Genomic DNA, 16,755 nt, shown 5'->3' with positions numbered 1-16,755 from the left:
GTGTGTGTGTGTGTGTGTGTGTGTGTGTGTGTGTGTGTGTGTGTGTGCATTCAGAGTGTAACTCACAAATGTCTCTTTCTCCCTTTAACCAGGCAACTTGAGTTTCCAGGACTGCTTTGTTACTTCGGGTGTGTGGAACGTAGCCGAGCTGGTCCGTGTGTCGCAGAGTGAGTCAACCACTGTCACCTCTCATTCTTAGTATATAGTTACTTATGTTATTATAAGTATATTACTATATAACCTATTATAACTAGTAGTTTTGAGTAGCTGGATTAATTTGCATATTATATCACTCGTACATTAGCCTGCTAAGATCCGAACGTGCATTTTGAATTCCTCTTTGCTATTTGGCTCGATGGTGTTTGATAGAACACTAAAAGTCACATTTGAGTAATGATGTGCAAAACTGAACACAGCAGCATTTTCCTGAGTACACAAACAAAATGAGAAACAACAAATTTTGAAAGAGCAAAATTTAGTATTGCGGTCTGGACCAGCCGCCCCCGGGCCACGCACCAGGACCAGTCCGTGGGTGGTTTGGTGCCGGCCCCGAGAGTTGAGGCTCGAGTGTGAAATTTATGGTCTTCAGGGTTTTATCGTTATTTTGTTATCATGTTTATCATTAACTCGGTGTCCTGTGTGTCATGAATAAATCTTTTTTTGTGGTAGCCCTACTGGTTTTATTTTGTTGTATTTATCTGCGACACCTTAAAGGTCAGACATAAAGCGGTCTGTGGTTGGGGAAAGTTAAAGGTTGGGGACCGCTGGTCCAGACAACCCAAAATGTGATGTTCCCATATGTGGACACCAGGTCCTACGAGAAGTTTAGCAAAGTCCTGTAAACATAATCGTGTCAGTGTCTCCAAAAATGGACTAGTAAGGCTATAAAGACTTTGAAATGAGTACATTTGTAGTGCTACTGAAACGTCAGAGTTATCAGGAATCATCTTCTGCGAAGCTTAAACAAAGAACTGTTTCTGCAGTCGACGGCTCTCACACTTTCAGCTTTTAATTCTAGTTTTTTTCTATGATGTGTCTCTTTTCTCTCGTTTTCTCTGTGTGCATCCCCTCAGCCCCTGTGGCTACAGCGACAGGCCCCAACTTCTCTCTGGCTGACCTGGACAGCCCCGGCTATTACAACATCAACCAGGTGACCCTGGGGCGGCGCTCGATCACCTCCACCCCCTCCACCAGGTACACACAAAGCACTCGAAACGCTCCTTCTAAATCTAATTCTGCCACTTGCTATTCTTCATTCTCCAACCTCTGTACTGTGTTTCCTAATGCTTAGCCTGCTCTGCTTTTTGATCGAGATCTTTCTCTCTCCTTCCTCGTCACTAACCCTCCTCGTCCCCACTCATATTTCCCACCGATCTGTCTGTCACCCGTTCCTTGTTTGTGTCTGTTTCCCTCTCCTCTGCCGTCCTCTCCCGCTCATCTTACGCTGCAGGACTGAAATGGAGCTTTATGCAAGTCTCCCACGGAGGTAGTTACACTCATTACAGAATATCTCCCTTGATACTAATGTAGCACAGACCGCTGCATCACACAAAAGCCACACGCATGCTGTCCCACGTATACGCACACGCTGTACGTTCACAGCCCCCTTTATTTTATTGGTCACAGATGTATGCGTTTGTAGGAATGTGCAAACACACACAAAAATAGGCTCCAACATCACCAGGCACACTTTCTGCTTGCAGTTTCTAGCGCGAGGCTGCTTTGAGCCGGCGTGGACACAGCATGTTGTTAAAATTCTGGCCTCGTGTTTGTTTGTCTCCAATTATGCTGCTTTGTCCCTTAAGACTGTAACATAATATGAAAACAAAATGTAGATAACTAAGAGAAAAGGTGACTTTGTTTCATTTCCCTTGATTTAAGATGATATGACATTTATCAGTGTCCCCTTTACTAATTAGTTGTGCCTATTTATTTTAGTGGGAAACCCTGGCCTGCTTCAGATTGCTCTCATAATGAATCCCTTTTACTAATCTCTCTCCTTCCTCTCCCAGCTCCAACAAGCGCAAGTCCATTGACGACAGTGAGATGGAGAGCCCAGTGGATGATGTCTTCTACTCGGGCCGTTCCCCAGCGGCTGGCAGCAGCTCTCAGTCCAGCGGCTGGCCTAATGATGTGGATGCAGGTAGTCCCGCTGCAACTGCTGCATCAGATTTTGCACGCAATCCAGAAACTGTGCTGAGGTCCACATCAATTCAGAGGCAAACTTTAAACACTGGCTTCACCTTGAATCGTAAAGCCTTAAAAAAACAATTTGACATTTGGGGAAATACGTTTAGCTTCTGTAGTTTGATACTATTGTAATGTCTGTAGAGTAAACAAGAAGCAAGCACCAGCTGGTCAGCTTAGCGTAACTTTAAAAAGAGGGAAACAAGCAGTCTGGTTTCAGCGAAAGGTTTCATTGCTAGCTGAGGTCATCAAAATGAGCATTATTATCTGATGTTATCTAGGCCTTGGTGCAGCGCCCAGTTCGTTCACATTATGAGGCAAGCCGCCTTTCTCCTGATTTATAAACAGAAGGTTTGGGCACTGACTTCGTTATTTGAGACAGCCATGTTTAATATGATCGTAACAGTGTATATGTGACAAAGCCCAAACTAGCCCCTCCACTTCCTGCTGTGTTTTGCTCATACTTACTGTGCAGCTATTAGAATGGTAACGCTCTAAATAACTCTCAGCAACGAGGCAAAAAGATGTATTTCCCACAAATATTAAATTCCTGACTTGACATGGACCAGAAGCTAAAGCTAATTATGTTTCACCATCATACCCGCTTGCATCTATTTTGACTCTTCAATACTCGCCCCCCCCTCATCATCCCCACTTGCACCATCTTTCATTTTCAACTTCTAATCCTCTTATACGCCATACCTAAATGGACCCCCCACCAAAGCATCATTTCTCACATACAGCAGGGACTTAAAGAGCCAGTAAAAAACACATTTTCTCAGTTACTCTAAACAGTTTGTAGAGATTCGGGGGAATTTGCAGAAATTTCAAGGTCTTTTATTTCCATCGCTGGAAATTCTGCCATCATCTAATGCTTAATGCATTTGAAAATTGTGTTTGGAAATAGGAAAAATGTCTTTCCAGTACCAGTTCTTCAAAACAAACAAGGTTTATGTACATCACACCACTGTTGTGATGGGATACAGAAAGAAAGCTGATCCTGAAGCTATTGGATAAAAGACAGAAAAACCTTTTTGTTCTGGCTGAACTGCCCCTTCAATCAGACCACAAACTGAGGATAGCCTGCTGTCTAGTGTTTGTTGTCTGACTGTGAGAATAGCTGCAGAGATGGACACATTTAGTTTTTACGGCATTAGAGCTAACATCTATTAAGCTCACCTCCAGGACTGAGTGCACGTGTGTGCGAGTGTCGTGCATTAGACTGCGAAACACAAACATCATCTGCTAAATGTTTAGCAACTTTGTTTTAGCAAGTGGGTGTAACCGAGTCCTTTACAAATCTAACTTAAAGCAAACCCACTGTAATGACTGTAATGTTGCATGTGGTGTTCCTAAGGAGTACTTTGAGATTTTGGGAAATACAGCAATTTACATTATTGCACAGCAAAGAGGAAGCTGTGCTAGCAGCCAGTTAGCTAATGCAGTGAGGAGACTAATTGGTCATGTGACTGATGGGCTACTGTCACGAGACACCATTGTGTTTTTTGCTTCAGTTTATCTCGAGGTTATTAAATGAGAATAAGTGTTTGCTCTTTGTTTTGTGATAGGCTAACTGGCTTGTAAAGGGCCATGAGGGCAAATTGCTCTTCTCTCTGTTTTTGTTTCTTTATATTCATTTGTGAATCTCAGAGCTGTTGGTTGACTGGAGCCGAGCTAGCTGTTCTTGTATCTATTTATTTTTTACTGAGACAACATTAAGCTAACCAGGAGCTGGCTGCTTCAATGCTGACTTGTAATACAGACATCAGAAGGCCACCAGTTTTATCATCCATCAGTATTTTGCTTATTTCCCAAAATGTTGAATTTTTGAGTATTCTCCAGATACCTAAAAGTTACACCAAAATCCTGAGCGGCACTACTCCAACCACCCATTCACATGCTGAAGTCATAGCCACTCACTCTTTGGGTAACCGCACTGTTAACCATCATGATGGTGATCACGTCAAATGTATTTTCAATAGACTTAACATATATCTCTTGGGTGTCGTATTTGGCTTTGGGGATTTTGTTAAATTGCTAAATTTTCATGTATTCTCCGTCCCTCCCACTCACATGCTGCCATTTTAATACTGCCAACAGTAATGATGTAACTATTTTATAGACACTTGCTGCACTCTATAACATTAAAATCCCCTATTGCCTATTATTTAACCAGCCCTGTTTCTCTCTCTCTCATTCTTTCCATCTCTTTCGATGTCTCTTTTTCTCTCCTCCCCTCTTCCATTGTTAACTCTTCCCTTCTCCCCTGTTTGGCCTTTCAGTGCAGCACCATTTGGCCAGTGTGCAGGAGAGGAAGATTAAGCATGAGAGCGATGGAGTGCAGTTTCCTTACCATGGTTAGAACAACATTAAACATTATACTGTGTTCATGTATACATGCTCTACCTCCGCTCACACCACCCTCAGCTTGTGTACATCTCTTTCTGTCCTTTCTTCAAATCTGTGAGCTCTCAGAGCGAATCTGGGTTATTTTTCATTTGTCCCTCTCTTCTCTTCTCTTCATCCCTCTGTTTGTGTCCTGTTCTCTGGCTATGCTGCTGCTGGGTGGGGTTGTGTTTCTACCAGATGTCTGCTGTTGTCCATTGTGGGTTCACCAAAGCCTTTTGGTAGCCCAGTAGCTCCATAACATCTTCCGCCTGTCTGCCTTAAAGATGTAAATCTGTGAAAGAAATGTGATGTCTAGGAGGATAAAGACGTCTCTGTGGCATTGAGAACATGTCTGAATGCTCTTATACTGATGTAAACCCTAGTCTACATATGCAATTAGGTGCATTATCATATCTGAAAAACCACAGACTGCAAACCGAGTTTGCGAGGTGGTATGAGTTTGTCAGCGGCGTTCAGCTGAGTGCCTTGGGTGTTGTAATTTTGTTGTTGAGCCCGGAGAGAGAAAGCGAGCGCTGAAAGACACAAAGAAGGAGGAGCGGGGTGTGTGAATGGGGGTTTGCTGCTTCGTCCTGCCGGTTGTTTAGACAGAGCTGTTGAGTGGCGTCCCACCTGCTGTAGGCCTGACTCAACCATCTCTGAAAGACAGCGCAGGAAAAACAACATACGACCCAAACAAACAAGACTAAAGGCACTCAGGTGTGTCATCAATGCACAAGGCGCCTTCTGTCTCCGAGACATGCTTACTCACTAACGCGCACATTTACAAATGACATGCAGACACATGCGTACGCGCACAGAAAACTAAATTTAAGCGCCTTCTCTGATTTACATTCACACACACATAAGCACGCTCCCCAATCTGGAGAGGAGCAGCGTTCCGGTCCAGATGGCGCCTCCATGTGTCTACAGCGAAGGGAGCTACTGGGTTACAGCAGACATCTGTTCTGGTGATGGTGGTGGTGGTGTTGGGAGTGAGAGATGTGGAGAGGAGAAGAGGGGCGGAGGACAGGGGGAGGGGGGTGGGGGGAAGGAAAGGGGAGAGTCTCCGCCTCTGCATGCTCAGAAGGTGATTCTCTACCTGAATGAAAAGCTCTGAGGCATAGCAGGTGATCATGTAATTCATCATTAAGTCCGCTGTCTCCCGCTCAGCTCTGCTCCGCTCTCTCCTTCTGCCTGCTTGCTGCTGCTGCTCAGTGGTGGGAAAGCCCACTATCAGCCTTTCAGTAAGGGAAGGAGGGGGTGGGTTTCCCATGTATTTGTGATTTTGACAGAGATTACAAGCTAATTATCTGGGCATTAAATCGTCATGTGTGTGGCTGTCTTGCGGAGGTGTCCTTGCGCTGCCCCGTTTACGAGCGCTAATGTTGCGCGTGGCAGCGAGTATAATGAGGTGCTTTGCTCTGCTGATGTACACTGTTGTTCCTCGCTTACCTGAACGAGGAGTGCACGAGATCTGTCGTCTCTCTGTTGTGCGCGCGCACATGCTAGTGGACCAGTTCTGTGACAGTTAGGGGGTTTGTGTGGTCGCCAGCTTGTTAGCATGGCAAGACTACAGGGTCATGGGAGCAATTGGCTGCCAGTCTGTTAGCGCAGCGTGCCAGGAGCAGGACACAGAAATAACGTAGAACAAACAACTGTGTATGTGTGCGTGCGTGCATATGTGCAGACACACACGCGCTCTCTCACGCACAGATTAAGAGAGAGATCAGAGTAACTTCTGTTAGCTTTATCAGACAAAGCTTTCATTGGGCATCTGGGCCTCATTTGCTGCTCCTCACTGAGAAGCCGCATAGATAGATATTTCAGCAAGATAGCGACTAATTAGGGAATATCACAGAGACTAAAAACAATATGTATAATTTAAGGCTGTTTGTGCATAATAAGCTGGTTATAATTAAAGTTGGGATGTGGCAGCACAGTCTTGCCTATACGTCCAACAGAGGAACTGCAGCCAAACAGGCTTTGCTGCAGGGACGCATTGAATACACAGCATGTTTACATTCAGTCTCTGTGGCTTTAACGCCATTTAAATTATGCCTTTTCATGTGTGTGTGTGTGTGTGTGTGTGTGTGTGTGTGTGTGTGTGTGTGTGTGTAGGGAGAAAGTTGAAGAACTCAGAAGTTACAAATTCATTTTATAAAATTAGCTAAACCAATGCAGAACCAGAGAAATGAACATTTTCTAAGACTTCCAGCCAAAGACTAGAGCTGATCTACAGAGAGCCATCCCTGTTTAACCCGTTCAGCTGAACATGGCTGCAGATAACCTGTGAAGAGACAGAGCCCTGCTAAAACCATTATTTAAACTTGCATCTACACAAAAATGCCCACAAGTATCAGATATTAGTCAAAATTAGGCATATCATGTCCTTTTATTTCCATTACGTTGAAACCAATCGTGAAATGCCTCGATGGGAGACGTTTTCAAAGGATAATAAAAATGAAAATTACATCAAAACAGAAACGCTGCTGTTTGTGGTGGTCAGCTGCTTTCAGGTTGCTGCTGCAAGAAATCCTGCGCAGCTGCTCATTTGATGTGTGAAATAAAAAAGACACATGCTCACGGTGCTACGACAGTGACATCTCTGATACTCCCAAATAGTATTTTATTACAATTTAAACCCTCAAATAAAAGAAATCTGAACATGGAGCCGTATCTGTGGTCTCGACTCCTTCAAAGGTACTCCAGAGCCTGATTGATTCTGCACGTCTCCTGAGCACCGCTCATCATTGGGTACATCCTTACGTACTACTCCTTGAGATTTGCCACAAAACTAAAACCATCTGCCTAACATGCCAAACAGCTCTGACCTGTTGGGGTATGGACAGGGGACCTCATTGGGTGCTGCGATGCTCTGTCATATTACAATTTTAAGACTTTGGAGGCTTGAAAATTTGAGCTCTTACGTTTCTTGAGCCATTCGTGAGGAGTTTGGCAGGCATGCTGCCTGCCAGCAGGGAGTACAGTAGTCATCACGAGGGAAAGGGTGGGCTTGGTCTGGATCAGCGTCGTGGTGGGTAATGCATGTCAAAGTAACAGCCACATGGATGACATCATCCAAAGTTTCCAGCATAATATTACATTTTAATGGCATTATAAATGTTACTCACTTCACTTGCCAGTGATTTGAAAGTTCTGGCTGATTGCTGAATATTCCACAGTCTGTTAACAGTAGATTGCAGCTTTACTGTACTAGCTGTAAATTGGTTGTAATATGCCCCCAAGAAAGCATCACCAGATGGATGATATTTGTCTCGTAAATCTATCGGTGAATAAAGTGCATCTCACCCTCCTCGCCGTGTCCGCTCCTCCCACCTACTCGTGAAGTCACGTGACGTGCCTATCTGAACATAAGTGCCAGCGCCCACCTTTTTCTGTGCTTATAGGTGCCCACACAAGCACAGCTGCACCCGTGGTGCCTGTGAGCATTGTGGCTAAATAGTGATAAAACATTTCCCAGTTTAGCATTTAAGAAAAAGCTGTTTAGAAATCTGCTGTGTTAGACTTTATAAGCTCAGCTCATAAAATCTATTTCCACATCTCTCGGGCCGTGTTGAAATTATCCACGTCTTTATTCGAGTGTGTTTGTTTTATATGTGTGAATATTGTGTCGCTTAGTAGTTTACGGGCGTCCTTCTCGCCAAGGTTGTTTATCGCTCTATTCTTTCAACCAAATGTGAAGCAAAACACGAGCTCCGCATGTTCCAGAGAAAAGTAATGAGGTCTGTGTGTCCATGCTGATGTACTTTTCTGTACTTTAACTTCCTCATTATTCTCTGTTTTATGGATTTTTTTCTTTCCAGAGTTTTATTTCAGCTTATATTCAACATTGCGGTTCCACGCAGAGGTCAGATACACCATTTGGCACCGTTCCTCAAACCCAGAAAGTCTAAATTGTGCCTTTGGATTACCATACATCAAAATAAATTCCCTCAGCACCCACCACACAAGGCCTTGATCACAGAAGAGAGCCTCTTTTATCTGTAGCTCTCACACTTCTGGCCATGTTTCTGGTCCGCTGGTGAGCTGGGCCTATACTTTGTGTGCCCCTTTTTGCCAAACTAAGGGATATTTCATGCAGGCTTTTAGCCTCGGCCGACATTTATAGACAAGGGGGGACACTTTAATATGTTTGTCTGTGTGTGCCGGCCATGCCGTCACCGCTCCGCTCCTGCTTAACTTCTTCCATCTTTCTACAGCTCTCCCATCTAGCCTTTACTGGCAGTTCGCCCGGTGCTTACCACCCAGCCTGAGCAGCTTGTGTGTGTGCGCGTCTGTGTGTGTGTGTATAGAAGTTCAAGCACGTCTTTATGAAATACTATAAGTCAGTAACATAAAATACCTGACAGTCAGATATGCAGAAGGGCACTACATCAGAGGATCCATTGATGTATGTTCTGGCATGCTCGTCTGCAGCTATATGTAGTTGCACAGCTCATGCTGGCATTGAATCGAAAGCACAGTCTGCCCCAGATATGAGGCCATCCAGAATCCCATTCATTCTAAAGAGGCATCCTGACAAGTGCAGTGAGTAGGTTGGTTGGCATGTTTGTTGACTGCGTTCCTGAAGTTCTCTGTAGCGACGCCGGGCTCTGAGAGCGTTGTCGTGTGGGATTAGTCGGGTAGTTTGCGCCTCACAAAGGAGACCGTTTGATTAGATTTCAGTGGTTAAAGTAAGCAGGGGGATTGCTGTGTTGTTCATACACTCAGTGGTGACCATAGTTGAACTGCTATTGCATTTCCCAGCTCTCCTCTGTCCTGACGCTGTGCCCCCAGCCTCTCGACCTGAACCCGACCCACCCCTTCCCCTCTCCCGTCACCTCCCTTTGCTCTGAACCCCCGCTGCTTCGAACCATGGCCTCTCACCGGACCCTGCCCTCAGCCCCCAGACACGGTACAGCCCGCTGACTGTACAGACACAGAATAGACAGGTTGTGAGGACCCATCTGTATGTTAAGCCAATCAAACAAATCAATGAATGAATCAGTCGATCAATCCATTGATTTCAGTCGATCATAATCATTTGATTCTTGTAATCAAATCTGACAAAGTCTGATAAATTTCTTTTTCTTTTTTTGAGTAGAGTCAAAGTAAGAAAAGGAGCCATGTTTGATTAAAACCTCGTCTCTGTTCTGCCATTTTGTTGATCCCCTTTTTGCCAGGACTCTCGTCGCCTGGTTCACTTAAGAAGCCGGGGAAATTCGATTTCAGCGCCCTGTCCTCCCAGACGAGGTCCCCCCGCATGGCGTTCACCCACCACCCACTGCCAATGCTGGCGGGAGTGAGACCAGGTGAGACCAACCCAGCTCCCGATCCCCCCCTGATCGCCCCAACCCCTTCCTCTCCCCCTCCTCACCATCTCCTCCTACCCACTTCTCACTTTTTCAGTGCCCCCATCCCCCACCCTACCCCTCTGTGGTTTAGAGCTGGGGGCGTTGTCTTTGGGAGATGAGAGTGGCTGGGAAGCTGGCAGGTAACTCTATGGGTCTGTGCCTCGTCCTCTTCTGCCTCCTCCTACCTCGTAGGGTGCAGGTCTTGCCGGTGATGGAGCTTGCAGGGTTTCTGGGTGTGGTGTGTGGCTTCTCTAGTTCTGTCTGGTGGTGGATGGCTGTTAGTAGATTGCCTCTGTCTTCTTAGAGGGATTTGGTGGATATTGCAACCTGTTCTGTCAGATCAGTCAAGATGTTACATGAATAAAACAGCTTCCTCTTACCCATCTACTCCCAGTATTCATTTCAAGACTCCTGGATGGCAAACCAGTCTCAGGACCACAAGTGGAAATGAGTAATGAATAAACAAGCTATTGTTAGGATTTTTGTTTGTTTGTTTGCTTTGGGGTTTTTTTTGGGGGGGGGGGGTCCAAATTCAGATTTTCTCACAATAAGCATGGACAAAATGAATGAGGTAAGTGTACGCACGACTAATCCCTGTGAGCCAAAAGCCAAGGCTTCAGGCTGTTCTAAATACCACGTAACTCTTGGCTCTGCATGATGTCACAGCTTTGGCTGTGAGCAAAGCAACCTCACCTATTCGTTGTTCGAGCCTCCTGGCAGCCAATCAAGGGGGAAATGAAGGCAGGTCGACTAGGCTATGACCAGGCTCAGCAAAAAAGAAATAAGCATTACTTCAAACTGTAAAAGATGCAAAGCTGCCCTAGTACAGTCCAAGAGCTGTAGAAGAAGAATTGTTGCATTTTTATTTTCTAGCTCTGAAACAAGTTTGACTCGTTGGGCAAAAAGGCCTCGATGACTTCATAATGGGCCAACAGGTTATCTCATCCTGGCTGAACGCTTTACATTTTTACCAGAAAGTCAGAATTACACTTGAAGAGTGGGTTCTGAAAGACGCTGTTATGGGGTCTAGAGCTTCCCTCATTAGTACAAACTAAAAGTCACTATCTCAGCTTCTACTTGTTGGTCTTAAACATTTCCTTTTAATGTCTGACGGTAATGACGCCAACTGCGCAACTGCCATGGTCTCAGATCCCCAAACTCACTGTTGGTTTGTAACAATTTGATAAATTCCCGTTTTGGTTTTGTCTTAAACTTGCAGATTTAGATAACCCTTTTATCTAAATCTGCAAGCTGCAAGGTCATACTGATACTTAGTGGTAACAGTAGTGAATATGTATCATTCCAGACAGGAAGGAAATCAGTCATTCATTCAAATCATTTTTGCTTCATGACCTTTAATTAGTCAACTAGTCACGTTACGGGTTTTTTTCTTGAAATTCCTATTGATTTGCTTCCCTTTCCAGTTTGGGAAGTCCAGGTTGAACACGTAATTCAAACTAGCACGGCCACAAAGTGATGTTTTGAGTCTGAGCTACTGTGTACCAGATCAATCTTTAAACCCTGCCACTTTATTTACACGTGGAGCTAAAGAGCTTCCAAATATAAATACAGAAATCATAATTTTTTTACCAGTACAGATCAAATTAGAGACTTTCTCTTTTTTATGTACTTTTCTAAATTCACAAAGTAAAGGAGCTCACTGGAGATAATTACCCTTGTGCTTGCACTACATCAAAGGATTTTTTAGTCACTGAGCAGATGTGAGGTTGACCGCCATGTCATTAAACCCTACTCAGCGCTTGTTGACAGAACCTCTTGAGATGTGACTACAGCAAATCCAGTCTCCACACACACATACATGCACTGTTAGTGTTCACACCATCGTGCACACATGTATACAATATCCCATCCTTGCGGTGGCCAGAGGTTCTAAGTTACACACTTTGGGATTTGTTTTTTTTATACAAACTGTGGCAGCGTGCACACTGGGAATGCTGCCATGCTAGTTTGAAAGTGGTTACCACATCATCAGCATTGTTGTTATTCTACGTAAAAGACAAGATCCAAGAGATTTAAAGGATTGAAAGTGGGAATAAGGAGCATGCAGGGGCCAGCTGTTCATAGCAGCAACGGTGCTAAAGGGTGGCTTTCATGGAGTCTCTCCCTTCAGCCACGTCAGCCATGGTTCCACTGTTTTTTGCAAATTCCCTATATAAAAACAACTGTGTTTGTATTGAAGGACCATGTGCTAGTTAGCAGATGAACCAAACAAATTATAGTGTATGTAACAGACAGTTTGGACGTACAGTTTCAAAAAGTATTTGAAACACTTAGCTAGCAGGAATGTCTAAAATGCTGGAAGAGCTCAAAATCATTTCTAAATGTTAAAAAATTAAACAAAGCTAAATACATGTTTCTGAAATGACAGATAAATTCTTACACAGCTAGCTGGAAGTAACAAAGATTAGTTGGCTGACGTTGTAAAATAGTTAGCTAAAGTAGTGCAATAATGAGTGGAATACCTACAAAGATGTATATCTGTTATCTAAAAGAAATGAATAAATTGTTTCCACCTTTAGCTGAAAGTAAAGGAAACGTTTTAAAACAGCTGAGGTTAAGTGATAAATATTAGCCTTCAAGTAGTGACCGTTTGGTTTAAATGTCCAGCTTCTACCACCCTGGATATTAGCATAGCACAGTTAGAAACTAAGCAAACACGGATATTTCAACTGTATAAGAAGGATTATAATGAATTTATTTAGCAATATTTTAATATCTTAATGTTCTTAATACCTCTGTGACATGTCAGGTGGTATCAGTGAAGGGCTCGTTGGGCTTTGGCAGTTTAAAGGCAAATATGATGGGAATCAAAAGAAGGTGAAAGTATGAAGGGGCCACCACCACCCCATCCATACTCCCATACCCCCAGCATTTGGCCTTCACCCAGTGTCTAATGGGATTAGTATGCGACTATAGGAGCAGGGCGACTGCTTCACTTGGGAGCAGGCAGCCTGGCATGGAAGCAAGGTGCTGCTGGGCCCTGAAGCATAGGCCCTTGTCTGGGGGGTAATGCAGCAGGGTTGGCACCCTTATGAAGTGCACTCACACACAATGTATAAGATGCAAGCACTAAAGAGCATTGGCAGCCCAACGTGGGCAGCTGGGGGGCCTGTATGGGATGGGGTGGGTGTTAAACTGGCACAGCTAAGAGAACAGGCTACTAATACAAAACAAGGAGATTTAGTAATGGATATAAGTCTGACAGGGAGGGCTTTGTGCTCGGTGTGGTAGGGCTCAACCAACTGCTCCCCTTTCGCACCTCAGACATATATTCATCTGTTTGGTGTGAGTTTCACTATTTTCTTTGGTGAAAAACAGAATGTTTTTTGTTTGTGTAAGCTTATTAGCCACAGAATGCAGTTATATTTTGCATCTCCGCACCTGTCGTGCACATACACAGATATAAAGCTCACAAGCCATTTAGCAGAAAAAATATTAACTCAGATTTAGAGAGTATTTACAGATTAATTCTGTCTTAGAAACAAAATGTGTCAGATAAAAAAGGCTTTAGTATGCAAATGCCAAAATGCATCAACGCCAGTGAATCACACCCTCAAAAACAGCACACAGGAGCGCAGGCATTAAGACAGGCTAATATAAGACACTCCTCAATGATCTCTTTGTGTTTTTTAACAGGCTTTTTGGATCTGATTTCAAAATGCAGCGCTTTTATCTGCTGAATTTGTGCCCATTTAGAAGTGTGTGCAGTCTGAACGGCGTTGCCCTAAATTGTTACATTGTCTCAGTGAGTGTTCAGATGTGAATATATGTGTGTAAAAATCTCTTTCCGAAAAGTTCATTGTGTTCATCTGGATGCAGCGTTTCATATAAATTTCTTCAATAAAGCTGTAAGGGTTTACTGGAGGAGTCATAAAAAATAAGCAATGCATACAATACCTATTAACTCGAAATTAGCTTTTCCTAGAAAAACCGAGTTCCTTTCATCTTAAAACCAGATTTAAGTTTTATTGTTTCCAGTTGCGATGTGATATTCTTGCTATCATTTGGTGGTTGCTCAGTTCATCTCTCCCATCTGTAAGAATGTTTAGAAACTCAGCGGTTCGTGTCCCGCTCTTCCTCTGCTCGTGTTTCCTCTAATACCAAACGTCTGTGTTTACAGGGAGCCCCCGTGCTTCAGCCTCGGCCCTGCACTTCCCGTCTCCCTCCATCATCCAGCAGTCTAGCCCCTACTTCACCCACCCAACCATCCGCTATCACCACCACCCTGGACAGGATCCCCTGAAGGAATTTGTGCAGTTTGTCTGTGCCGATGGCTCAGGGCAGGCCGCTGGGCAGGTAAGACCCGTCACCAATGAAAGTAAACATGATTTATGTAAATTTGACAAGCTGAACGCATTCTGTACTGTGCAGGAGACACGGCACGAGATTGATTGACAATGGTCTGCAGCCAATCAGGATGCAGGACACAATGCGCTGTAAAAAAAAAAAAAAAAAAGAATGCAAAATTGCACACAAAAAAATCCGTGAAACAGCGAGACCGCGAAAGCTGAAGCGCGTTATAGCGAGGGACCACCGTATGTTAGTGAAACAGTACAGCATACGGAAGCTGTGTGCATAATGAAATCTGTGTTTGTGGCTCGTCTTTCTCAGTTAATTATAACGTAACATGATGTCAGGTTCACCAAATGAGAGGTATGCACATTATCCCTGAGGTTCTGTTGTTTTTTGGTTTTTTCTCGGATCATGTGACTGACAGATGTGATACATATTCAAGAATAGTGCTTGTTTTAGTTTTAATCCTTCATCTGTCATTTTGGTGCTTGGAGTTAACTAGTTTAATAGATTTATAGGTGAGAATTTGAGCAGCTTGAATAGACGTATACAAATCTCTTTCTTTTTGTCTTAATTTGGAAATTTTGTTGTAGTTGCACATCTTGATCATACCTCATTGGAATCTAATGACATATTCAAAAGTCTAAAAGCTAGTTCAACTGTAACTATGGTCCTAAATTTGAAATCATGAATGAACCATTATACTATTACTTTGAATAAACTAGGAATGGCAGAGAGCTTCTTTGACGATGTGTCCACCTACATTATAGGGAAATATACCCACGGCGACACAAATACAGCACACGTCACATTCGTTTACTCAGCTGGTCTACAAATCTTTGTACTGTCTTGTCGATGTCATTTTGCCGTTTCCTCTTTCAGACCCTGACGTTCCCCCTCCTCCTCTTTTTATTTCTTTCTTCTGCTCCACCCAACCCCTCAGAAATTATAACCATCAGCACGAGAATGAATCAGTCACGGCACACTTCAAGTCAAGCATACCCGCCCTGTGTTGTGTCATCGTGTTTCTGTTTTCATTCTTAGCCGTTCTGATTTTAGTTGAAGTTTTGGTTGTTTGGTGCTGCTGTTGTTGGTGGTGTTGTGCTTGTGTAGAAGAGTATCCTTCCATGGTTTTGATTTCTTGCCATCTTCTGGACGAACCCAGTCAAACAGTTTGCTCACTTCCCTCCTCCACTCCTCCTCCACCCGACACGGACCACCCCTGTGGAACCTCTCACCTTTAGCTCCAACTCCTACTCCTTTCAAACCCTGTGGTGATTATTATTTTTCACACCTTCATGAAAGATGCCGTCCACATACATCATTCCTTTGGTTGTTGTTTCCCACCCTCCTCCTCTTCCTCCTTCCACCATCGCTCCCCCCCTCCCACTCCTCCTCCCGCCGTCATGGATATTTTTTTGGACCTGGCCTCCCAAGCTGCGTCCTGTTTTCATTCCGTGTCTGCGGATTGTCGCATGTCGCCCTCCTGACCCTATTTGTGTTGTCTGCAGCCAAACGGGAGCGGCCAGAGCAAAATGCCAGGCTCCTTCTTGCTGCCTCCACCTCCCCCAGTGGCCCGCCCAGTGCCCCTTCCCATGCCCGACTCTAAACCCAACAGCACGCCCCCTGACGGCGGACTCTCCTCGCCCGCATCTCCGTGTAAGTGACCCCGCAGAGACCGTTCTCAAAACCAAACCAACACCAAAAAAAAGAAATATAAAAAAACAAATCAGAAAATCCCAACCCTCTCCAGGCAAAGGACCTTTGTCAGTGTTCTTCCTCCAACTTCGCCCCATCATTGTGTATCCAGCATCGCATCTCCCTAGCCCCGTGGAAGGCAATGACAGCAAGCACAGAATATACTGTGGAGCACAATAGAGTAGATCAAGGCCATCAAAGGTTTGGCTCAAAGTAGTCTTCATTATGGACTTGGGTGGCATTCATCAGGGTTCTGTATTAGGTCCCATGAGTTTCAGGAGCTCTACATGTTGAACCCATTTTGCGTGGCCTGGTGTGAGAAAGCTACATCACCGCTCCACTTCTTCTACTTCTAAATCCTCTTTTCTTCCTTCTCTGGGCACATCGCTAAACCTCGTAAGAAGATTTTTATTTTTAACTTATTGTTGCTTATGAAAGGGCACAAATTTAGGGCAGTTAATTTATATGGACTCCAAAAACATTCCAGTAGAGATTGGGACACCTTATGGAATAACTTACTGGTACCTCTTTTGCTTTAGCTTCTTTTGTTGCATGGTAGTTGTTAGAGAGCAAGAACAGGGTGTGCATTTAAATTTTTGTCAGTCATACAGTACATTCTCTCACCTGTGGTAGGAGGGGCACTGGATGGAGCACTTTTTTTGTTTGTTTTTAGCTCTCCTTCAAATATAGTGTTTTTGTTTTACCCCCAGTCAGCGTCTCAAAGTCTTCTATGTCTTATCTATGTTATTCCAATTCTTAGAAACACATGGATGTATATCTATCTTCCTTCCTGTCTCTCATTCTTGTCCTCCCT

At 44.1% G+C, this 16,755-nt stretch overlaps 1 protein-coding gene across 19 annotated transcripts in view; it reads left to right on the top strand.

The window, feature by feature from the left end:
* nfixb (nuclear factor I/Xb) overlaps positions 1 to 16,755 on the top strand; it is a 147,789-nt gene that overhangs the window by 119,185 nt on the left and 11,849 nt on the right. For 8 of the 19 annotated variants that reach the window (XM_042228212.1, XM_005941787.3, XM_005941788.3 and 5 more), the window contains 8 exons: positions 93 to 167; positions 1,074 to 1,194; positions 1,451 to 1,486; positions 2,013 to 2,143; positions 4,470 to 4,544; positions 9,759 to 9,887; positions 14,071 to 14,246; positions 15,755 to 15,902. In XM_042228212.1, coding sequence (XP_042084146.1) covers positions 93 to 167; positions 1,074 to 1,194; positions 1,451 to 1,486; positions 2,013 to 2,143; positions 4,470 to 4,544; positions 9,759 to 9,887; positions 14,071 to 14,246; positions 15,755 to 15,902 — 891 coding nt within the window. The remainder of the gene's footprint in view (positions 1 to 92; positions 168 to 1,073; positions 1,195 to 1,450; positions 1,487 to 2,012; positions 2,144 to 4,469; positions 4,545 to 9,758; positions 9,888 to 14,070; positions 14,247 to 15,754; positions 15,903 to 16,755) is intronic. The other 11 variants (XM_042228213.1, XM_042228211.1, XM_042228219.1 and 8 more) reach the window with 9 other exon arrangements.

This window comes from Haplochromis burtoni, unplaced genomic scaffold (genome assembly GCF_018398535.1).
Source record: "Haplochromis burtoni strain Fernald_Lab_line unplaced genomic scaffold, NCSU_Asbu1 Contig_312, whole genome shotgun sequence".
NCBI classification, from domain to species: Eukaryota; Metazoa; Chordata; class Actinopteri; order Cichliformes; family Cichlidae; genus Haplochromis; species Haplochromis burtoni.
This window is presented reverse-complemented; position numbering and strand designations above follow the sequence as displayed.